At 47.7% G+C, this 24,244-nt stretch overlaps 1 protein-coding gene across 2 annotated transcripts in view; it reads left to right on the forward strand.

Annotated features, from left to right (window-relative positions):
* The window catches only part of LOC147630508 (Nucleic acid-binding, OB-fold-like protein), a 76,545-nt gene that overhangs the window by 45,550 nt on the left and 6,751 nt on the right, over positions 1 to 24,244 (forward strand). For both annotated transcript variants that reach the window (XM_086810393.1, XM_086810394.1), the window contains exons 3-12: positions 8,009 to 8,249; positions 8,341 to 8,439; positions 8,528 to 8,806; positions 8,894 to 9,007; positions 9,167 to 9,238; positions 9,466 to 9,552; positions 9,739 to 9,810; positions 9,932 to 10,021; positions 21,865 to 21,981; positions 22,180 to 22,248. In XM_086810393.1, the coding sequence (XP_086666519.1) occupies positions 8,009 to 8,249; positions 8,341 to 8,439; positions 8,528 to 8,806; positions 8,894 to 9,007; positions 9,167 to 9,238; positions 9,466 to 9,552; positions 9,739 to 9,810; positions 9,932 to 10,021; positions 21,865 to 21,981; positions 22,180 to 22,248 (1,240 nt within the window). The remainder of the gene's footprint in view (positions 1 to 8,008; positions 8,250 to 8,340; positions 8,440 to 8,527; positions 8,807 to 8,893; positions 9,008 to 9,166; positions 9,239 to 9,465; positions 9,553 to 9,738; positions 9,811 to 9,931; positions 10,022 to 21,864; positions 21,982 to 22,179; positions 22,249 to 24,244) is intronic.

The raw sequence follows: 24,244 nt of genomic DNA on the forward strand, positions 1-24,244 counted from the left end.
AAAGCAGAGGGAGTGCATGTGAGTCACAAAGTCAACTGAAGGTTGTAGAGGCAAGTCCAGAAACTCTGATTGCATCTCTGTTTGAGCTTGGTACTACCCAATTTGCTCAACTATAGATTGCTATTTGAAGAAGCAGAAAACAAGTTTTGTGTTTGAAGAAGATCTACAGAGGTGGCTGCAGTATTCATCAAAGAAGTTTGATGCTGTGGAGATTCTCCTAGTTTTTGTGGTTTTTTACTCTTGTTTGAGCTCAGGGTCTCAGAGTTCTTGAGATTGGTTTTGTTTTTGCAAGATTGAAGAAGACAGAGTGCTTTGGTCTAATTAATTGAGAGTGGATGGATGAGTTTTTGTGCTATGATGTTTTGTTTGTGTTAATTTGATTGAGATTGTGGCGAAAAAAACACTTGCGAGTGAAGATCCGAAGTCTGTTCCCCCCCCCCCCCCCCCCCCCTCCCCCCCGAGAATAGATTTTTTCATTAGTTATAAAAAAACGCCCACTGGGCTACAAAACCCTCTCCTGGCAGAGCAGAGAGCCAATCAAGGCAGCTAGGGAGACTCTCCCTAGGTGCAAAAAAGTACACATAAGAGTACAAATAACTGAGAGGCTATATCATACAATAGGAGGGGGGAAAATCCAAACAGGTGGCCTGTAGTGCCAGCGGGGGGTACCCGCGTGTAGAGTATAGAAGGGGCCGCTGCGCCAAGTGGTGTGGAAGGCCTGGCGCCGCAAGATCGCTCGATCCGAGTCGCCCCGGATGCGGTCATACTGTCCTCGCAGGGTGTGAATCAGCTCCTGCCAGATCCCTCGAACAGTCTCTGCTGGTGGCTCCAGTCTCCCCTCAAAGGCCCTGAAATAACGGGCTCTCCAGGTGAACCATATGGTGAGGCTGCTGAGGAGCTCCCATCGTAGATCCCTCTCCTGTGTACAGCCGGTGGACGAGAAATCCGGTGAAGGAACAAGGCGAGGCTGGCCCCTAATGAATCTGATGGCCTAGCTGTCCTGCTCCGTCTCGTATCCCAGAGCAGGCCCTGACGAAGTCGACCAAGCAGCGGCTCCCCACGTATACATGCCCTCTGGAGAGAGGGGGGCCAAAATGCGCAGCATCCTCAGCCAAATCTGTTGCGCCTGTGGACAGTCCCATAGGCAATGTCTCTGTGTCTCCAATGGGTGGCCGCATCGGACGCAGGCCGACGGAAGGCCACTGAAGACAAGCCAGGTGCCAACTGCAGAGCCCCTGTGGGCAACCAACCATTGGAAAGTCGAGATCTTGCATGCCTGTCGGCTAGCCTAGAGCCTGGTCCAAAAATCCTCCAGGAACTCCTGTGAGAGTCCCTGTAGCCGCCAATGCTCCGATGCAGCTGGAGAGACCATCCTCCTCGCAGTCAAAATATGCCTCCCCAACCGAACAGTGTACTGGAAAAAGGTGATCTCTGTGGCCTCGGGGGACGCATAAGGATCATGCCACTTGTACTCGCAAGGGTCCCACTGGAGCCGGGCCAAGGGGCGTGCAGCATATGCCCATATGCGCCAATCAGAGCTCACATCTACAGGGTCTGGATCAATATGCCACTTCCGAGAAGCGGCGGCCACTACCCGTATCCTCTGAAAGATGCACTCTGCAACCAAAGGCGACTCCGCCTCCACTCTCTGAAGTCTGCCTTCATCCTGTATCTCATAGTAGAGGCATCTACCATCCTCAGTGCAAGCTCTGACAGCAATCAGGATCTCTGATTGTGTAAAGGCTCCCATCCACCGTGGGGCCGCTAGCTCGAAAGGCGTGAACCACTCCTCAGTGAGTGCCTCCTGAATGTCATCCCTCATAATTAGCCCCCCTCTGAAGTGACTCAACCTTTCCGCCTGGATCTCCTCCGGGAGACTGCAAAAGGCCTGCCAATCTCCAGAACTACGTGCTGGGCCTGCCGCCAATGGTCCCCAGGCTAGACGAGGCCAAGAACCCAGCATATGACTCTGCTCTGTGCGTACCGCGGGGCTCCAGATGAGCGGCTGTTTGGCCGGCTCCTCATCACAAGTGGGAAGTCTCTGAGAAAGCCCCGGTCTCAGCAGCTCCCAAGCTCGCAGGATGCTCAAGGCAAATCTGTCCTCCCATCCTCTACTGAGGCCTGTACTCCTCATCTCTATGAAGGTCCACCGTATCTCTGGTGCCCAAGTGCGCCCTGCTGGGGGAGCTCTAGCCTACAGCCGCTGAAATAGAAGCTCCTTCCAAGGCTCAGCGCCTGGAAGCAGCCCCTGAACAATAAGCTTCCCCAACAAGGCTCTACTCTGATCAGCTGGATCTATAATGCCCAACCCCCCGGGCCAGCGGAAGAGTAATAACCGCCCAAGCAACCTTAGCCCGGGCCAGCTGACCATCCCGCCCCTAGACCAAAGAAAGTTCCTGATCAGCCTCTGTACGTGGCTGATGCAAGAGCTCGAGAAGATCCAGCAAGACGTGATGTACCACATAGTCGCTAAAAGCACCTGATTTGTCACCACCAGCCTCCCAGCCAAGGATAGCCGAGCTGTACACCAATATAAAAGCTTCTTCCGAATGCTCAGAAGAAGCGGGGCGATCTGCTGCTCAGGTGACAAATCAAGTCCAATCTGGCATCCCAGATACCGCACTGCTGTGCCAAGAGGAATCCATCTAAAACCCGGGTCTGGGCTCCATGCTGGAGCGGGAGCGCTACTGATCCAAAAAGCCACTGTCTTGCGCCAATTGATCAATGCTCCCGAAGCCACACCAAAAACCTATAGCGACTGCTCTGCCCTCTGTAGATTGGCCTCCTGGCCATGCAGAAACAATCCCGTGTCATCAGCAAACTCAGAATCGAGCAGGTCCTCACCTCGGACTGGGAGCTGGAGTCCTCTCAAACCAACCTCCTTTGCTGTCAAATACATGCTCATAGCCTCTACAAAGAAGAGAAAAAGGAAAGGGGCGAGAGGGCATCCCTAAGGGACTGATCTGGTCAACTCAAAACTCGGCCCCCGTCCTCCTGCCATCAACACCTGGCTACGAGTTGTGGAATATAGAGCCGCCACTCCTCGAATCCAGTCTGGCTCAAAACCCAGGCGAAGCATAGTGCCCTCTAGGAAACCCCAATCGACTCTATCGTATGTCTTCTCAAAATCGAGAAGCATGACGACCAAGTCCTCACTGAGAAATCTAGCTCGGCGGGCCGTTGCCTCCCAGAAGGTGAAAATGTTGTCAAGGATACTGCGCTCCTTGACGAATCCTATCTGGGTAGCATGAATCAACTCCCCAAGGAAGGGCTGGATCCTCAAACTCAAGGCCTTTGCTAGGACCTTGTAGACAGTATTGAGGATCGTAATAGGCCTCCAATGCCGAATATCATCTGACACTCCCTCCCCCTTGGGGATAAGAAAGATCAAGCCCTCTGAAAAGCTCTGTGGCATCACCCCAGTGTCCAAAACATACTGAAAGCCCCTGCGGAGGCCTGGCCCCAAAAGGTCCCAATAGCGCATAAAAATGGCAGGCGTCAATCCGTCCTCCCCAGGGCAGCTATGACGCGGAAGGACCCTCAAAGCCTCAACAAGCTCATCCTCTGAAAGGGGCTCACCCAAAACTGTGCGCATATGATCTGTGACCCTCCTCTGCACATGGGCCCACACAGTCTGTCTGCAAGCATCACGTGCCTCCGCGGCTGGCTCCGCTGAAAGCAGGTCTCTATAGAACTCAGTGGCAATGGCTCTAATCTCCCCGGGCTCAGTGGCTAACAATCCCTCCTGCCTCCTGAGCCGGCGTACTCCTGCTCGAGCATGGCGGGGTTCGGTGATCTCAAAAAACTCCCCAGTCACTCTATCACCAAGCTGCGTCCACTGAGAGGCCTGGCGATGATAGTAGAACTCATGTCTTTGCTCCTCTGCCTCTTTAACCTCCTGGCGTGCCTGGCTCAGCTGGGACGCCACCCACTCACATGTAGGCAGCTGCTCCTGAAGACGCTAGAGCGAAGCAAGGCTACGTCTCAAGCAACGCTCCCGCTCTCGTGTCTCTCCCAGTCGTGTCAAGGTTGTAGCATGCAAAAAAGAGCTGAGCTTGATGAGTCCCTGGGCACACTGGCGTGCTGCATCCAGGCCAAAGCTCTGGCTATCATGCCACATCCTCTCAATGTCCTCAGAAAGACTAGGATCTGTAAGTATCCTCTCTGGGATCCTCAACTGCAAGCTGGTCTCCCGTGTCCTCTCCTCAAGTGTCAAAATAATTGGCGCATGGTCTGAAAAAGAGGTGCCAACGAGAATGCCAACGGAGCCACCACGCTCCCCGAGCCTGTCGCCCACATAGAAGCGATCAATCCGTGATAGATTAGTCCCTCCCTGCTGGCGATCCCCGACCGAGAAAAACTAAGACTGTCCTGAGAGCGGGAGAAAGCCTCATGCTACCATGCATCAGTGATCCGCAGTGTCATACAAAATCGCTCCCAAGCCGCAAGCTCCGTGCCGTGCACTGTAACATGACTGCCTCCCACCCTATGGGCCGGGTCCTCAAGCATGTTGAAGTCTCCCCCGACACACCAATGTGCGGCCTCGGGCAATGCATCTGTAACAAGGGTCTAGAAATCTGCTCTGGCACTGGCATGGTTGGGCGCATAGACATTGAGCACACCAAAGTGCTCATCGTGCATCCTCAGAATAACATACTGTGCTCTACCAGGCACAATGACCCCGCGATCCACAATGGCCTGCCGCGATACATCCGCAATGACCATACATACTCCTCCCTGCCCACCCAAGGGGCCAAAACGTGCAGACCAAAATGTGTCCCATCTACCAGGCATGACCGAACCGACCGAACCATATCTTCGAATCCTGCTCTCACTCAAATGGTGCTCCTGCATCATCAGAATATCAATACTACCCCCAACCAGGCATCTTTGAAGCTCCTGCCTCAAGCAACCACGATAACGTACATAGTGTGCGCCGCCAAGGCGCTGTACATTCCATGAGATGATCCTCATGGATGACCTGCTGAGGTGGAGGCTGTCTCAGCCATACGGCGGGCCTTCGCAAGCGGCTTGGATGGAGAGTAGTCCCCATCCGAGCAGCTACGAATCTGCCCACCCGGTGTGCTGCAAGAGTCTCGGACCAGGCGCCAGTGGCTGTGTCCCATGGCGACTGCCTCCCGCTTTGAGAGAGAAACCTCATGTATGTATACATAGCCAAGGTCTCGTGCTAGGTCTGCCACTATGCGAACCACCAAATGTCAAATCCCGGAGGCATCTGCACTCCCGGTATCAAAGAAATGTGCCAACTCCCAGAGTCGGACTATCATGTCTGTCATCTCCAGATCGCTCACATGGTGAGAAAACTCAACTGCCTGAGTCTTCAAAATACTAAGAGCGAGATCCAATCACTCCCGGTCGCTAGTGCCGCAGAGAGGGAAGGAGAAGGCCACCGCTGAATCAAGTGCCTCGTCCCCTCGGGCCGGAGGTATCACCACATGAACTCTGATGGGAGCTGGCTCATGGAGGCCCTCCGCTCCAAAAAGGCATGTGAAGGAGTAGTCGAAAGCCTCCGAGCGCTGTCTAGTGTCGAGACTACTCAGCCGACTGCGGATAGAGGATATCCGTGAAGCACGAATCGGCATGGTAGGTCTCCTCTGCAGTGCTCAGTGCCCGCCGGACTGCAGGTGAGCGCCAGGGTACTGCCAGTGCCTTCCGGGGAGCTGAGGCGAGCGGAGGGGGAGGAGGGGGGGGAGAAGGGGGTGGGGAAGGAGCCGCTGAAAAAGCGGGAGCGGGAGCGGGAACGGGAGGAGGCGAAGGTGGAAGCGAGGCGGGAGGGGGGGACGGGGGAGGGGGGGGGTGCTGGCATCTCTTGATCCTCAGTCTGCGCTAGGGTCTCCTCCTGGAGGGGAGCAAAGCTGTTCCTCACTGGAACCCAGTGATGTTGAGGCTGTGACTGCTGCTGCGTCGGTCTCTGGGCAGCAGGCTGCTGTGGCTGTCTCCCTCTACGGCGCCCCTGTCCAGGCTGCCAATCCGAGGTCTCTGTGGGCTGAGCAGGTGTCCCGGAGGCTGCTTGCCGAGCCGCATCTGTGGGCGGGCCATCGGGGGTCTGCTGCTGCGGTGAAGGTCGGGGTCTCCTGCGAGGGCAGGCCTTGGCCAGGTGGCCGACCTACCTGCATATAAAACACTGGTTCGGGAGGCCGGAAAACTCCACTCTCTGATCGATCCATCCCCCCCCTATCCTAGGTAACTAAATGACCTTCGGAAGGGAGGAGATGTCAAGAACCAAAATTCTGACCGAAGGCAAGCCAGCTGCTCTAGCCACCACTGAAGCTGCTGTGGGGCCCACCAATGATCCTATCCTAGAAAGGAGCGGAAGGTACTTGCGGCGGAGTCTAGGAAAGCAAATTGTGACATGGAATAGGTGCTCTCCCTACTCGGCCGCTGTTGGGTCGAAACCATGCTGCCAGGGTCTGAAGAAGGCCCGAGCGCCCCTGATGTCAAGGGGACTCATGGCTAGGACCTGGGCCACGCTCTGGGCTGTCGCGAACTCAATCTGGTAGTGTCCGCGGCCCAGTAACTGAACGTCCAGGATCTTGCCCACATCTGCAAGAAGGCGGGCCTGGAGAAGATCCCGGATCTCCCCTCTGTTGGGGTGAGTGCCAACTATACGGAAGATGGTGGAGAGGTGGAGAAAAAAGGAGGGGCAGCGGGGAAGGAAAGGGGGGGGGCGGGGAAAGCACGAAAGGGGGGGGGAGGGCGGGGGCAGGCAGGGGGGGCGGGACGCGGAGGAAGGGGGGGAGCGGGGGGCGTAAGGAGACGGGGCAGGCGGGCAGGGGGCGACGGGCGCGAAAGGGAGGGCGGGGGGTGCGAGCAGGTGGGGAGAGGCAGTCACGAGGGCGGGGAGGGGGGGTGCGAGCAGGCGGCAGCTCGGGTGGGGGGGGGGGGGGGGGGGGGGGGTTGGGGGGGGGGCGCGAAAGCTTCAGCGAGCAGAGAGGTCACCGCAGCTGCTTTTACATGTTTTCAGACATACTTGCACTAAGGGATGATTCTTTAGATCTGAAGTCTGTTGAGTCAGGTTTGAGTTAGATAACATCAACGGGTCAGCAATGTCAAACAAGGTCAGCTGAGTATCATAACTAGTCAGCTGAGGGTGTAGAAGGGTAGAATTAGTCTTTTTGGGTTGAGAGGAAGCTATTTTGGGTCAAGTTTGACAGTCAGAGGTCAGTCAGAAAGTTTTGTGGGCTGAGTAATGTCTAACAGAGTCAGCTGAGGTCAGTTTAGGGATAGTAAAGCTGAATCTTTGTGGGGTCTAGGGTGCTTGGGGGTTTGTAAGTCTCAGAGGATACATAAGTGAAAAGATCTGAGTCAGCTCAGTCAGCTGAACCAGCCAGGTTCTTTCACACTCTTATCACTATGGTGAAGTGAATGCCTTAGCACACACAAAGACAAGGTGGAAGAGGATGATAGTAACAAAAATGCACTAATTTTCTCCTAATTACTCCCTAATCCTATCCTAACCTAGGAGGACATTCCTAATCACCTTCATATGAGGTTCTGATACCAAATTAGAACTTGGATCTAAGGAGGGTCTAACACCATGATTAGACACATGATTGATGAAGCAAAATAATCAATACTTAATCACACTAATAAGAAAGCTTAATGGACAATAAGGAAGCTCAAACTCAAGTCCTTGTATTGCATCAAATCTCTCACCGACAAGTACAACTTTAAATAGCTCCAAGAGAGCATTAATGACACTCACTTTTCACACTCCATGGTACATCACATCTGACGAGTGCAAAGCTTGTGATCCCATTCAAACCATTTGCCTAGCACCATATATGTACCTTATAAATGATACTTTCACCTTCACCCATTTATATTCACCAATGAATCATGATAAAAATAACCTTAGGACTCCAGGCCTTATAAACCTTCACATGTGCAACTATAACACCAAAAGTTATGCTCCCCCTTCATCTATACCGGGTTGTGTCAGAAGAGATTTGATGAACAGCATGACAAAAGTGGCTGATTGTTACAGGCATCAAACAACACAGGAACAATTGATTGAAGTGCCAAAAGTAGATCAAACCAAGGAGGCGTTGCACAATGGAGCATCTGCAGATTATACAGAAAGTGTTTCTGCTCCTAAGGAAGTACTTGAGAATATATTGCAGCAGTCTAAGAAAATGCTGCGAAAACCTGCCTATGGAGAGGTCTCTTGGCCACATCTCCAGCAAAAGGATCTTGGGGTCTCAGACACAAAATGGCACCAAGCTAAGGTTCAATTTAAACTTGCCATAATATCTACCTCGTGTTTTTTATATAACCATGCACCACTTGCCGTAGACTTAGGCCGCTATAATGTGGCAGGACGACGAGGAAAAGGAATGGGCACGAGCCGACGCTCTTTTGAAATCAAAAGAGCAGGTGGAAGTGAAGCTGATTGGCAGTAACTCAGCTGGTTTGTTTGTAAGAACCTCTCCACCGGTGTCTTAAGCAAGGCAGTATTTACTTGATTTTATGCCAAAAGCATGACTAAAAGCTGGTTATTTTGCAGGCGTCATTTGGTTGCTTGGTTGGTTTCCTTCCATTGTTCGAGTTGAGTCCCAAAAGAGGTCTAGTCGACTTTGCTGCCTGGGCTCAACAGAAGGGTATTGATTTAAGGCAAAAAAGTGGGTCGATAAATGGTGGTGTGAATGATGCTGGCCAGCCTGCTACAGCCGTCGAGAACACAGAAAACGGTAGGCTTAATGTACTGACAGAAGGAGACCTCAATGAGCTTCGAAACAAGTACAAAGAGGAGGTTTCGAAACTCATGTCCACCTTTGTTGGGGAGGTATGTAGCTGTGGTATTTGATAGTTACCATTGCTTAAGGTAGAGTCATTTTTGTTACTTAAGTTGGTTTGTGTTGTTGGTATGCAGAAAGCAAAAGTGATTGTTAAACTACTTGACAAGAGTGGGCGAAGGCTCAAATTCTCTGAGAGGGAAGCCGATCCAAGCAGCCGTGAACTTGCTCAGAAGAAGGCCAACCTGATGGTTAGTAATGTTGATGGCTGCATCTTACCATAATCGATGTGGTTAGCCTGCCAAGTTCATGCAATTTCTTCAGCTTTTGAGTGTGAAAGAAAAGGAATTCCTTTTATTTTTCAAGAAAGTTTTTAAAGAAGATAACTAGATGCTATATACTCTTGGCAGGCTGAGCTTAAAGTTGGGGATGTTGTTACCTGTGAAGTGAAGAGTATCACACCCATTGGTGTCTTTGTTGAGGTCAGTTAAGCTCCTAAATATGGGATAACTTTTTTTTTTGGGGGGGGGGGAGAGTGATATCTACATTAGGTATCGGGGTTTGAACACTTCCCCCTGCTAGGCAGTGTGGTCTGATAGCCACTTGGGCAAGGACCCTGACAACAAGTGAAAATAGTTCTAGCAAAAGATGCTTCTTGTAGAATTGCCATGCTGTATTCAAAGTCATTATCTACTCTCTGAAACTGCAGCTGGATGGCGTGGCGGCACTGATTCATCACTCAGAAGTTTCGTGGAATGCGAGGGTGGATCCAGCATCTTTAATAAGCATCGGAGAGGTCAGAACCTCGCAATGGACCTTAAACACTTTCTACTTATGTTTTTTAAAGATGGATGAAGGTCTTTCTAATCAAAAACATCATTAATCCTGTGACTCAAGGGATATGATTAACAAGCCGTGAATGGTGACTAGGGAGCTATACTCAAAGTTAGGGACTCAAGTTTTGCACTGGATGGGTATGTAGGTAATCAAGGCTAGGGTATGCCGGCTGGATCGAACTCTTCAGCGCATTAATTTGTCCCTTAAGCAAATGCAGGTATGATTGAAACCTATCTGACTCATGAATAGATTATAAGGTCTCAGACAGCACAAATTTTGTGGGGTCACAAAAATTCATGCTAGCACTTCCATTGAATTCTTTATGTCACTGTGAACAGCCTGATCCATTAAAATTGACTTTGGAGTCTGTTGTTGGAGATTCAGAAAGTGATGCCTCCATGCACGAACTTGAAGCCATTGAATCCGAGGTTTCTATTTACCCTGTTTGAGTAACTTATCAAGCTGCTTCTTAGTACTTCACAAATTGCATGTTCTTGGCACCAATGTGGGTTTCCTTGACCGTAAGGTTCTGGTGATGTTTATGTTACTCCAATAATTCACCAATTTTTCAAACAATCATGTGAATGCACAATGCACACTTTAAGGTTCTTTGTTACATTGTTGTGCTCGAGTGGTGATGTTTTTTTCCCTAAAACAGAGTTGAGTATGAGTTCAAGAGTAGATATAAGTGAGAGGATGCCGTTTGGATTCTTCTGTCTCTGTCAGTGATTTATTTCTCCTTGACACATATAAGCATGAGTTTGATATGGATGTGGGGAAGGACACAAAGGTATATATTTATCAAGTGAAGGATCTATATGAGATTAAATCATCATTACATGCAGAAGGGGTGACTGTGATAGACAGAAGCTTACTTTGCAGCCATTGCCTTGTGAGTTTTTGCAACAAACGCTGTTCCCGACTGTAGTGAGGCACATCTGAGGGCATGTCCTGCTGTGGCTAAACAGCTAGAAAGACCACATATAAGCCAAAGAATCACATTTAAACCCCTCTAATGCCATTCAAGACTTTTTTTTTGTTTTTTTTTGTTTTTTTCCCAACTGGCCTTAGGGCCCAAGATCCTCCCATAGTTACCATTTTTCACTGCCAAACACCTCTACCACATGAGCTATCACCTTATTGGCCCATTCAAGACTTTGTGTCAAGGACATGAGTGGAAACCTTGTCATTTTGCCACCGCTGGCTAGGGGCACCCAGGTTGGAAAACTCCCACTGCTCTGCCTGCTTATGCATAATTGGACATTGTGGAGTTGTGGATTGCTTTCATGGCTCCTGGGATCTCTAAACAAAGTATCTTGTGGAACACACGTCAGGTTGATGTGATTGTGCAATCCTGTTATGTCCATATCAGACAGTCTGGCAGAAGTGATCTAATTTAATACTATTGTCGGTACTTGAATCACATACTCAAATATCCACAATGACAGCGCGCATGTAGTGGTCAAATATCCACAGTGACACAGTGCCAGATCCCAAACGGCAGATGAAATCAGAAAATCCTCAATGTGCTCTCTGTGTGCAAGTGACAGACGGGGGCTTAAACAACTTCCATCAATTTTAGTTGCTTATGTTGCTGTCTGTGAAAATGACAAGACTGTGACTTAAGCAACTTCTGTCAATTTTAGTCGCTTGTGTTGCTGGAAATTATATGCTAGAGGAAAGCAATTTACTTTTGCTGCTGGTATGGGCTGTTTTGGATTGCTGTATAGGTCTTGTGGGCTATGTTTGCTGCTTTATGGGTGGAGTGGAGTGAGAGGAAGAAGGGGGTGGGGTGGATCTATTCCTAGGCTGAAATCCCCACCTTACTGCTGAACCAGCTGAACACGTGTGACTTTGTTATGTGTACTCCTCATTGAAGGGTCTTCCTCAAAGCTGTCTGCACTGCTTTGCCCTTTGTGCTGTCACGTGTGCCCAGCTGCGCTGCTGTTTGCCCTCTCTACTGTCTAAACTGCACACGTGCCCTCTGCCTCCCTTATCCCACCCACCCTGCTCAGACCCCCAAGGCAGCAACTAGGGGGAAATAGCCAGTATGAACCTACAGGAGCTGGAGGCATACATCAAGACTCTGAAGGACAACACCAAGAAGGCGCTGGTCGAGCAGAAGAAGGTGCTGGACAAGGTCCTGAACCAACATGAAAAACAGTTGGAAGGCCTCCACAAGGAGATACAGGGCAAGAATAACAAGATTGAAGATATCGGCAGCAAAGGTGAACCACCAGGAGGAGGAGGTTCGGATGTTGAAGGAGACCCAGATGCAACAACATGCGATGCCAGAGGCTGCCCTAGTGATAGGGGAACTCCGGGCAGAAATGGAAGCCCTAAAGGCTAGTGTCAAGGACCATAATACAGTGGAGGAAGCAGAACTGAATATTCAGGAGGGTCTAAGGACAGACTTGGAGCAGCTGAAGGCTGCGAGTGATAAGTTGCGGGAAGAACTGCAGACCACCAAGAAAGATTGGGTGGAGGTGGTGGTGAAGCACAAACCTCCACAGAGCATCATACATGAGACTCTCAAGGAGGAGAAACACAGGAAGGGCCCTCCATGTTTGAGTGTGGGGGCTTGATGCCATGACGCTTTGCCAGATGATAGGAGTGGACGAGATCCCCCCCCCCCCCCCCCTCCCCCCCTCCTAGATACATTGAGGGCAGGTAAGAATATGACATGAGAGCAGCCCCTCATCATCTGATTTCCTGATGCCACCAACAGACAGGCTTTCTTAGACAGTCGGGCTGCCCTCAAGGGCATACAGGGGTGCATGGGGGATGATCTCACCCCAACACAGATGACAAAACGGCGTGAGGCGATGGTGACAGTTCATGAGGCCGGTAAAGCGGGCAAATGGGCTATTTACAGAGATGGTAGGGTCATTATCACTGAGTGCCATCCCAAATAGGGATGTGGTGTTTATGAGACCAAACACCTGAGGTTAGCAGTATGGAATTGCAATGGCACCCTATGGTCAAATCCAAGAGGTTTGAGTGAGATTCTTACAGGCAGGGATGTCATTTTCTATACAGAGACTCATCAGAGTCCTGAGAGGGGTTTGCCAGTGGGAGTCAGCTTTCCGTGGCGAGACCCGCACACCACCAGGAGTACGTGGCTCAGGAGGGTCCTTTTTAGATCCCATCTCTAACAGATTCTCAGCATCGTCCGGAAGGACGAGGATGCACGGTATCATTTGGGTGCGGCTACAGCTTAGCGGCAATAGAGTCATCCACATTGCTATGTATTATTTTGCACCGAGCCACTCCTCTTACACCGCACAGCATGGCTAGTCACCATACTTACCATTATAAGGGGATATTATAGAGTTCTCACAGTGGGGGGAAGTCCTCGTGCGCGGGGACTTCAATGCAAGGAGGAGGAGTTAGCAGGTCCCGCTAGTCGATTTGGATGACCCTATCAGACTACAGGAGCTGGACATCACTAACAAGGGGCTGCAGAGATCATCACATGACCTTGAGGAGGTCATGGTGTATTGGAGACATTTCTTAGAGCTGGGAGCTGTACATGGTCTTGTTATCTATAATGGGATGTCCTGATGGCCCTCCTCTGACGCCCTCACCTCCTTCCCTCACTCAAGAGGTACTAGCACCGTGGACTACCTAATGGATCTCCGCCACCCCCTTTTGAAGTTGACCATGCCTACCTCTCTTTCACTCTTACCGGCACACCACCGGTCCCTTCGCCACCACCTCCCATCTCACATTACACCCAGGTCCTGTTTACTCCAACCACATCAATTGTACTAGCCTACATGTTTAATAGAGCCCTTTGTGAAGGATTTCCACCCTCTTGGTTTGCTAACACCACCCCCACCCTCAAAGCCGGAGATACTTGATCCTAATAATTATAGGACAATCTTGATTTGGCCACACATTGGCCAAACTCTTATGGATCGGTGCTAGAGGTGGAGCTCAGTTCATTTGTAGAGAGACAGGGATGCAGAGCCTTAGGACAGGCAGGCTTTCGGAGGAGCTACTCTACCCTTGACCACATCTTCACCAACCGTGCTATCATCCAGGAAGGTAGAGCACGACATCAGAGGATTTATTGCTCCTTTGTGGATTTCCACAAAGCTTTTGATACTGCACCCCGAGCCCGCCTCCTACATCATCTATAGGTGATAGGAGTCCCATTTGACATGGTTTGGAGCATCATCGCCCTCTATGAGTTTGTCACCGGACGAGTGAGAGCCTCAACAGGTACATTGCAGGAGATTTCCAGCACTATTGGGGTGAAACAAGGCTGCCCTCTATCACCCACTCTTTTTGGCCTCTACATTGATGAGATCTTGAGCTTCATTGATGGATTAGGCGGGGCTGGTCCAACACTGGCAGGCATGTTGATCCCCCTACTACTTTATGTAGATGACATCATCGTCCTCTGCCTTACAGGACTTTGCGCTTAGCGGGACCTCTCTGTTAACCTTGGTAAAACCAAGATAATGGTCTTCAATACCTCCCACCCCTTCACATCCAGATTGAGCTTCACATACAGAGGGGATCCTATGGAGATTGTCTCATCCTATGTCTACCTTTGTGTCACTTCTAGTGGCCCACGCTTTAGCATGCTTACCGCCGCAGCACATGCCAGAGTCACACATGGATATGTAGCCTTGAGCTTACTATGGGGCAGTGCTTTTAGGCACATTTCTAGGAGCCTAGGACAAAGAGTTGGCTTTTTGACACCCTCATCACACCAACCTTGATGTATGGAGCACCCTTACAAGGGACCAGATTTATTGGCAGCAAGTTGAGAGGCCATGTTGTTCTCTCGTATGACCCGCAGCAAACCATGAGTCCCACATTAGATTATCTAGTCAAAGTTTGCTGTAGCCCTGATGATAGTGGATGCACTCTTCTAGAGAGTCACATACCTCCATTGCATGAGTCACATGGATCCCCGCACGTACGTGAGGCTTGCCCTGTGAGCTTAAGGAAACAAGAGCTCGATACTCGAAGGACGAGAGCTAAGCAAAAGGAAACGAGAAGTTTTAACCTACTCATCACAAGGGAAGGAACCAAAAATAGTTATGGGTAGAAGTGAGGGAGAAATCCCAAACTTGGAACCCATAAACGAGGAATCCAAAATAGAGGAAGGCTTTACAACCATAGAAGAAGAGGGTAACGTGGTTAGCATGGCAAGTGAAGTAGAGGAATGACTCTACACCAAAAAGGATATTGAGCAGATGATCAATAAACCTACGTTCCTACAAGACATGGAACTCCTGGTTCTGCAAAGACGTACAGAGGTGACTAATGGGGAGTCACTCCAAGGAACCGCGGTTGGACCATCCCATGGACCCGAAATACCTAGAAGAGCCAATACAGAACCTCTAGACGGCTAGCACTTGAGGGCCACCCGGGAGTATGGTATGCCTTAGTTTCCACTTGGTTCTCAGTATATGGGCTCTGCATGGACCTGGCGATCCCATAAGATAATGGACTTTGTTGGTGCCCCCCTTGTATGGAAGAGTAGTAAGTCCTCTTGATGCACGCCACCATGCCATCCCATTATAGATAGAAAGGTTGTGGCATGAGCCAAGGAGGTATCTCCCATAAAAGTGATGGCTCCATGGTCCTATGGGATCTGTTGTAGCCCTGTGCCATTCTATTCTTTCACCTGCAACCTAATCATAGTAGTTAGGGGGTTGTTTGAAACAGGTTTCCTAAAAGTTTGGTAAAATCAGCCCAAAGTTTCCTACAAGTTTCCTACCTTAAGGTTTTTGCATGTACAAATTTCAAATATATACTGTACAAAATATGTAAAAATAACACTAAATGCATAGAATACATCGAAACATCAATTTGATTTCTACAGTCTTTGAATCACAAATAAGAAAAACCATATAATCATCCATCATCAATGTCAAATGATCATGATTCATAGATCGTGGTTCACTTTCCATGATCCATGATCCAATCATCCATCATTCCATGCCACCAAAAAAAAAACCATACATGACACTACATAAAAAACGTTCGATTTGGGGCAAAAAAAAAAGTCAGAAAATTTGCTTGAAAAAAACGCGTTTCCTACAAGGAAACGTTTCCGAGTTTTCTTCCCTGTAGAGGAAACGTGTTTCCTAACTACTATGAACCTGATAGGGTCTTCAAAATCATATATTTGTATCTGCTCACTCTTGGTCATAGCATTGAAGTCCTCAGGTAAGAGGAACTCGCCTAGTCCCAAGAAGCCAACGATATCCTCGGAGAGAGCTGTGTATGGAGACTCCCTCCGCCCCTGTGGGGCATATTGTGAAGAATCCGGGACGAAATAGCACATTGACACATAGATGCATCTCGAGGTTGTTATCTGTAACCGAACCCACATGTAGCGGGCCTCCTCATCCCTATTGACTATGCTAACCATGGGCTGTAAGTGTGTTCTGAATAAAACCTCTACTACTCCTAATCTTCTCACCCCTCTTGCTGTTCGGGTATCCCCTCGGTAAGCTGACTCCCACTAGTATCCCGATACATGTGTGGTAGTCCCCTGGTGCGTCTCTATGTAGAAGATGATGTCCCAGCATGTGAAAGTCTCCTTGAATCCCCCAATGTGTGACCACAAAGTCCCATTGCAGTTCCAGATTGCCATCCTCAGATGTGGTCCCATAGACCCCATGTCGCTAATTGGGACGTTTGTCTGTGATGATGACCTTGTCATGCTTGTTGGTTGTTGAATTTCTATGAGATAGGAGCTATTGGATCAGTGAGGACATAGTTTCCTGTGGTTCTTAATTGTTTGTCTTAATGAGTGTGGTGTGAGTTGAAACTTGAAAGAGCATAGCAATTCAGTGTGAGAACAGAGTCTAGAGGGTGGGATTCTTGCAGGTGCAGGTTTATCTATTAGTAAGAGTATGGTAGACAGGAGATTCAATCATGGTGTCTTCTCCTAGTTTAGCCTGACCCAGTCCTCTTGTAGTGCTAGCTACATGCAGATTCACATCCTCTCTTGGACTGGTTGGATCAGGAAAGAGTCAGATTAGGAGTTGTCTGGATCAGGACTGGTTGGAGTAAGACTGTCGGATCAAGAAAGAGTCAGATTAAGAGTGGTCGGAACAGGAAGTGGTCGGAGCTAGTCTGGTTGGAACAGGAAAGTGTCAGATCAAGAGATGTCTAGATCAGGAGCTGTCCGGGTCAGAGCTGTCCGAAACAAGACTGATAGGAGCTGTTCAGACCAAGGGCTGTCAGTTCAAAAGCTGTTTAGATCAGGAGCTGTCAAATTAGGAGTTGATCGGACCTGATTGGAGTTAGACTATTTGGATCACGAGTTCTAAGATTAGGAGCTAATCAGAGCTGATTGGAGTTAGACTATTTGGATCAGGAGCTGTCAAATTAGGAGGTGATTGGAATTGATTGGAGTTTGACTATTTGGATCAGGAGCTGTCGGATCAGGAATCAAACTTGGTCGAAGTTGAAGCATCCGAATTAGAAGCTGTTCAGACCAGGAGGCATCAGATTAGGAGTTGGTCCGATCAGGACTGTATGGAGCAAAACTGGTCAGAGCAAGAAGTGTCAGGATCAGAAGCATACAAATCAGGAGCTGTCTGAAGCAGAATTGGTCAAAGCTGAAGCGTCCAAATCAGGCACTGTCAGGATCAGGAGGTGTTTGGAGCTGCATTTAAGCAAGGACCATTGAGCTGAAGAGAGGCAAGCCAAGCATAGTCACAATGCAATGGCCCATGCCGTCTGGAACGGGAATGGCATATAGGGATTAGGGAACGGGAAGGGGAACGCCACGTCAACACACGCGCGCGCACGCACACACACACACAAACACATTAAAAGCTATTTCATTTAAAACATGACAAACACGATACATTATACATAGCCAATCTTGAATACTCAAGAAAGATAGATCCAGAATCCAGATTCCACAATCAACTAGTGTACTTAAAACAATACAAAGAGAGGCGCAATGCGCAGGAGCCATGGTTAGTTAGTACGAAAGGTACGATACGGTACGGTACGATAAAATACGGTACTAATTGGTACCTTAAAATTTTTTGAGGTACGGTACGATATTAGTACGTTTTTTTTAAAAAAATACTTCCTAAACTTAAAAATTGTAGACAAGAAGTTACAAAATAGTAGAACCATGAACATAATGTCATCATGCCATTAGAGTACAAAATTGCTACAAAAGGATAGGCCAAAAACTCATGGCATGGGCGACCGCCAACATGCGTACATACATGATACAGTATACTACATACTACAATACATCATCGATGGGCTAGAAGGAGATAGATGCCCAATGCCTAGAGAGCTATAACATATCAAAAGTCTACATCATCACCAACATCTGCATGATCATCAACATGATCACTACTAGAGTGTCCATCAAGAGAGTTCTCTGAAGAGGACTCTTCGAAGGTGGACGAGACACTCTAGGGATCATTCTCGCTAAGTAGGTTGCCATCATCATCAAACAAGGGCTCTCTAGGCAGTGGGGTATCATCATGAGGGGGCAATGGAAGCTCACTATAGAGCTCTATGAAGATTGCCTCCTCCTCCTCATCGGGCAATATGATCGCTTGCCTAATATGGCAATGGCAAGTGCACACGCTCCTGACAAACAGCTTCCTATAGGCTGCAAAGGGCGATGAATGGCTCTCTAGAAGACTGAAATTGCTCCACGCAACAACAACAACAACAACAACAACAACACCGCACAAAAACCCCAAAAAAAAAAAAAAAAAAAAAAAAACGTACGGTATCGTACGAATACGTACGGTACCGTACCGTACGGCAGGTACGTACGATTTCAGTCGTACGACGTACGGAACTAACCCTGGCAGGAGCTACAAAGATAGATAAAATGCGCATGAGCAAATCCCAAATGTCAAATGACAAAAAACTAAAAGATGGAGTACAACATATCAAATGTCAAGATCAACAACTAAATCATCAGCAACTGCTCTAGAAGAGCTCCCAATCTCATCATCATGGTCCATGTCCATATGCACTGCATCATCATCTGAATCTGAAGAAGGGTGGGCATCAACAAAACCCTTTGCCTCTGGACTGTAGAGATGCCTAAGTAGTCACAGATTTTTAGAGACAAACCAAATCACTGGTTCTTTGTGTAGCAAGTCAGTTCCGCTTCTTTGATGCAATGTGGCTAAATACACTCCACAATTGCTCAATAGGAGAGGAACTAGCTCCTTGGCTTAAAATACGAATGGCAAGACGCTGAAGCTCAGGAGTCCCTGCTCCATAATCCTCCCACCATAAAGCAGCACCCACACTGCATCTGTCTCTTTGCGCATTTGCTAAACCAAATCTTCCTTGCTTGCTTCTATAAATTGATATTTGATCTTTGATAGACCTCCTTTGGGAAGGATCTGGCACCAATTTTCCCAATACTTTCTCCCAGCCATCTATGACCTCCTCATTAGTCTCTTGGCTGCACCCATGGAACTCTGGAGCTAGCACAAAACCAGCTACATGCAAGGGTGAATGATAGTTATCCCATCAAGTTTGGGAAACTCCTCTTACCTTTCCTCATTAGGCTCCACCTCTCTAATGTGCTCTATCATCTTGTCCATGCCCTCAATGCAAGGTTGCTTGCTGTCCGCAATCCTTAACATGTGAATGATGGGCTTCACAACAACATTAAGATGGCCCACATCAGTCCAAAATGCATCATGGATCACATTCATGTAGCATGTTCTACCTGTAAACTGAATGAGAGGTGGGCCAATTAATCCACTGATCACTCACCACAAGTTGTTTCAAAACATTTTCCACCTTTTGGAGCCTCTCCAACATAATAAAATTGTAGGCAAAGCGGGTTTCAGAGTATTTTAAGATATCCTTTTGGGGAGGCCTCTTTCTGAACTCTGAGAGAATATAGTGGTGACAAGTGATAAAACTGACAATCTCTCTCCCTTTCTCAAGAACACGTGCCACCCATGGCAAATCCCCAATGTCCTTCAACGAATTATTCAGCCCATGTGCGATACAAGGAGTGACTGTGATATGGCGATACCTCAACTCCAACTTTGCCCCTGCCGCTCTGTTTGATGCTTCTCCATCTCCTATGACCTGAATCACATCTTCTAGACCAATGGTGTCAACAGCATTTGCCCACTCCTCCAAAAGCACATTGGAGCTCTTCCCTGTTTCAGATGCATCATGTGAGGATAAGAAATGCACACCACCTCGTGAATAAGCCACAATACCATGGATGGTGTGAGAGCGAGAGTCACTCCAGCCATCAGTGCTAAGAGACACCCCATTTCTCTTCCACCCAACATGAATATTCTCCGATGCTGCATCAATGGCCTCTTTCTCCTTGTTCAGCAAAGTGGTTCTCAAAGTCTCTAATGATGGAGGAGTATATGTGGGTCCAAATCCAACAATTGCACGGACCATCTCTTGGAAATAAGGTGATCTTGCCACATTGAATGCAATGTGATCATGAAAGAAAAACCTGGCCACTACAGCATCCACAGCTTCTCACTTCCGAGGATCCCATGATCCAGGAATAGTTCTTTGGCCACCTCATGATGGTGGTGCCGTGGGAACAACAAAAGGCCCAAGAGGATTACCCGGAGTAGAGCTAGTACTCCTAGCCTATGCTGCATAAGTACCACTAGATGCACTAGAAGAAAAAAAATAAAGAGGGATTTACAGCCACAGACCTTGGAGGTGGAGCTCGAAACACCTGTGCATTAAGCTTTTCGTGTAACTCCTTTGTTGGAACTGATTGGCAAAAAAGGCACATCATGGCCAGGTTCATGCATCAAATGAGCTCGCACATGATTGGCACCTCTTGTTTGTGCTTGCTTGCAATACCTGCACTTCCATTTCCTAGCACCTCCACTTGCATATGTCTCATCATCACAGCCCACCTCTTCCCACCATGTTGCTTCTTGGACCGCTTGCTGCCTGAAGCTCTAGGTGCCATTGAATGATTGTTAAAGAAGAAGAAGATGAAAGTAGTAGGAGGAGGACATTGTAAACTTCCAAGCCTGGGCCCTCAAGTTTGAAGGAGGTCGAATGACAAGTGAGAATGCTCAGTTCAATCACAGGGAGGGGGCGGCCAGCGCATTCCTACAGTAGCCCGTTTTGTTTTTTTTGTTACCTTGGAGAAAGTTCTGTTTGAAGGTACTTTAGTACCTCACCTAATATATTAGGTACCTTAGGTACCTGTGGTACCTCAAAGGTACCTTTACACGCTACTGGCAACAGTTGCATTTCCAACTGTCACATGAAACGACCGTTCCAGAAATGGCAAAGCCGTTCCCAAAATGGCAACAGCTGTTCCGACTACAATGCCACATCAGCAGCCCGTTCCGGCATTCCTTGTGCATAGGAAACACCGTTCCCCGTTCCAGACCACCAAGAACGGCATTTCGTGTTACTATGCCGTGCATCCTTCTTTTCCTAAGGTAGACGATAGGGTCATGTGAGATTTCTTCGAGAGTACAAACCCTCACCACCGAGACGGGGTCCGTGGCTGAAAAGTCCACATGGCACCATTGAGTTAGACCCCCCCTCAGATATGGGCCATTGCCACACATTTCTACAAAGAGCTCCTCTCGACTGGTCCCCTGGGCCCTCACGCCCCAGATCAAGGCAGTGAGAGAGTGTGGCAACACACATGGGCGGCCTTCAATGAGATCTTGATCACTCGCCTCATGTTGCCGAAGGGGCTTTCGAAAGGGGCTCATTCACTTAATTCCCAAGGAGGGTGGTGACCGTTTGAAGGTATGACAGTGGCACCCCATCACTCTCCTTCTATAAGGGAAATTTTCTCTTTGTTAAATTATGAAACAAAAATTGCTGCTTCACTTAGCTGAAGCTCATTCCACATTGTTTATAAGTCCTTCAAACAAGGACAGTCAATCCATCTTTGCCATGTACTCCATTATTCGAATCTGTACACTCCATCTATCAAATGAAAGAGAACAAGCTACCAATGATATACAACCAGCTTTTGCAATGTTTATGATAATGTGTTTCCTTGTTTATTTACTTTCAATGCTGTGGTGTTCTACAGTGAAGGCAGTCAAGATGAATGTCTAGTTTCTTTTTGGAAAGCCAACCTTTGAACTGGCTGCTGCAAGTAAAGTGCTATAGTGAAACGTTTATAGATAAGTTTATGTGCATGAAAGTATTTGAGTAGCCTAGAATACTTTGTGTTTTATGATGGCTTCTTTCAGAAAAAAACAATATTTCCTTTGGCAATTGTATTTTGTCTTTATAAGACTGTATGCCTTTTTGTTTTTAACAGACAGTTGTCTGGCCTGAACTTGAAGATCTTCTAAAAAAACTAGAACAAATGGAGCACATATCCTACGTATCAAAGGGACGATGTTTACATAGTGCTGCCTTAGCTCCTACCTTTCAGGTGTGCAATCCACCTTATACACTATGTTGTGATTGTGATTCAGTAAAGTGTTAAACCTGCTCTAGGAATGCATGATCTTTACCATACACTCTCCTTATACGGATTTGCCCCATGCCATTGTTTTCAATCTCATAATCTCGTGGGAATGCCAAAGTGCGATTTGCATCTTTATCAAACGATTTCATTTGTGTCTTGCAGGTGTTCTTATCAACGCCTCAAATTGATGGCTATAAGCTTCTTGCCCGTTTTGGAAACAAGATACAAGAGGTAACATTTATTAATGTGCTCTTTTTCAAAATAATATCATTGGGCTGCAATGTTTATCTAACAAGGTATTCAGATTCAGATGAAAGAAAGATTATATTAAATGTCTACAAAAGACCCAAAGGATCTATGAGATTGAAATGACTTGATGTCAAAAACATGGAAAAAAATAAACATCTACCAAATAAACGGGCCCACATACTATGTGAGCCCGTGTATACAAAAAAGAGAGTCAAAGCTCTTTTTGACTTGATGTCAAAAACATGGAAAAAAATAAACATCTACCAAATAAACGGGCCCACATACTATGTGAGCCCGTGTATACAAAAAAGAGAGTCAAAGCTCTTCCTTCTCCTAAATGGTGTACAATGTAGCAATGTCCACCTCCTGTGGTGGTACATCTCTATGACTTTTGAAGTGGATTCGATACGTTCTAGATTCCTTCACATAAATCCTTGATTGAAGTTTGAGTTGAGTTTACATCCAAAAATCCACAGGGAACATCACCCGTGATTACATTAAGTTCAGTGTCATGAACAAAGGAGAGCCTACGAGATCGATAATCTAACGTTATGGTCTCGCTTTTATAAAAAAACTAGTACATTCCTAAGATCACGTCTACCTTGTCAAGGTTCATGATGTGGAAGTCCAAAGCCTCTTGGTAGTCCAGAATCTAGACCTCCAGCCTAGGCACCTCTCGATCCCACACTTCCACGTCTACACCCTACCAAGATTGACCACATAATAGTGATCACTTGCCACCGTGGGTAGCCAGAGTTTCTACACCAAACGTGAAGAAATAAAATTGTGAGTATAGTCGTCATCAAACAGAATCTGCACCCGATGGTCGCCTATAGATCCCTGAGCTTGGAGGAGATCATGTGGACCAAAGACAAACTCACTAATATGACAACCCTGGCAACAACTACTATCCAGATGATGAATTTCAATAAAAGAGATCAAAGAGTTACCTTGTAGTTCCATAATATGTGCGGAGGTCTTACCCCCCAAAGACTTCTTCTTCGGACAATCCATTAAGTGATGACCAGGTTGATTGCACTCGAAGCTAATTCTTAATTCCATAAGACATTCTATTCAACTTTAATTTAAGTCCTATGCGTACAAAGAATTATTTCCAATTCTTTAGTAGGAACATAGGTTGTCCTTTCGTGCCTTTGCCACGTGTTTCTTGGTAAGCCGCAGATACCTTTTCTTGCCTTTGGAGCGCTTCTTGGGATTGTACTGTGATGAGTGACACTCCTAGGATGCTACAACATGCCCTCGCTTCTTGTCTTCAAAGGATTTTCGGCTCGTGTGAGGAATCACCTACAGGTCCACCACCCCTTTTGACTGCAAGGGCATCATCGAAATTATTGGCATATCTGTAGATGTTGTCTAGTGAATGTATGTGGCTCCAAAGAACCTCATTCTGATGATCCGGCAGAAGGCCGAATAGGTATAACATGTAAACCAACACATGAGGCTCCTCAAGGGCCTTACTTTGGTTCACTAGGTCGTGTTATAGGTTTCATACGGAGGTCCTTCCACCAGCAGACGCCTTATGCTGAATCATAATTTGAATCTAACTAATGCATTGAGCGTTAGTCTACTTATATAGATAAAAAAAGGCGGTCGTTTCCCAAGCCACCCAATCCAATTAAAGCTCACATTCTTTCTTCTCACTTGAAAAAGGTTCTGGATGAAAAGAGACTTGCAAACGAGGAGGATTACTAGCTGTAGCTTGGGGAGACTATGAGCGTACTCCGCTAACTGGCTCTCCAAATCAAGAACGGAGGAATACAGATTATCCACAAAAGGAGATGCAGGAGGTTGAGGAGCACATGAAGGCTGTCCGGAAGGTAGAGGAGGCTGCACATAGCCCATTCATACTTGATATGGCTGAGAGTATTTAGAAAAAAGCATAGTAAAGATTAGGATCGATACCAGAACCCACCATAGGGGAACCTGCTGTCCCACATACGGAGGCGGTACTTGAGTT

The sequence above is a fragment of the Cibotium barometz genome, chromosome 16 (assembly GCF_041138505.1).
Source record: "Cibotium barometz isolate CiBa-2024 chromosome 16, ASM4113850v1, whole genome shotgun sequence".
NCBI lineage: Eukaryota > Viridiplantae > Streptophyta > Polypodiopsida > Cyatheales > Cibotiaceae > Cibotium > Cibotium barometz.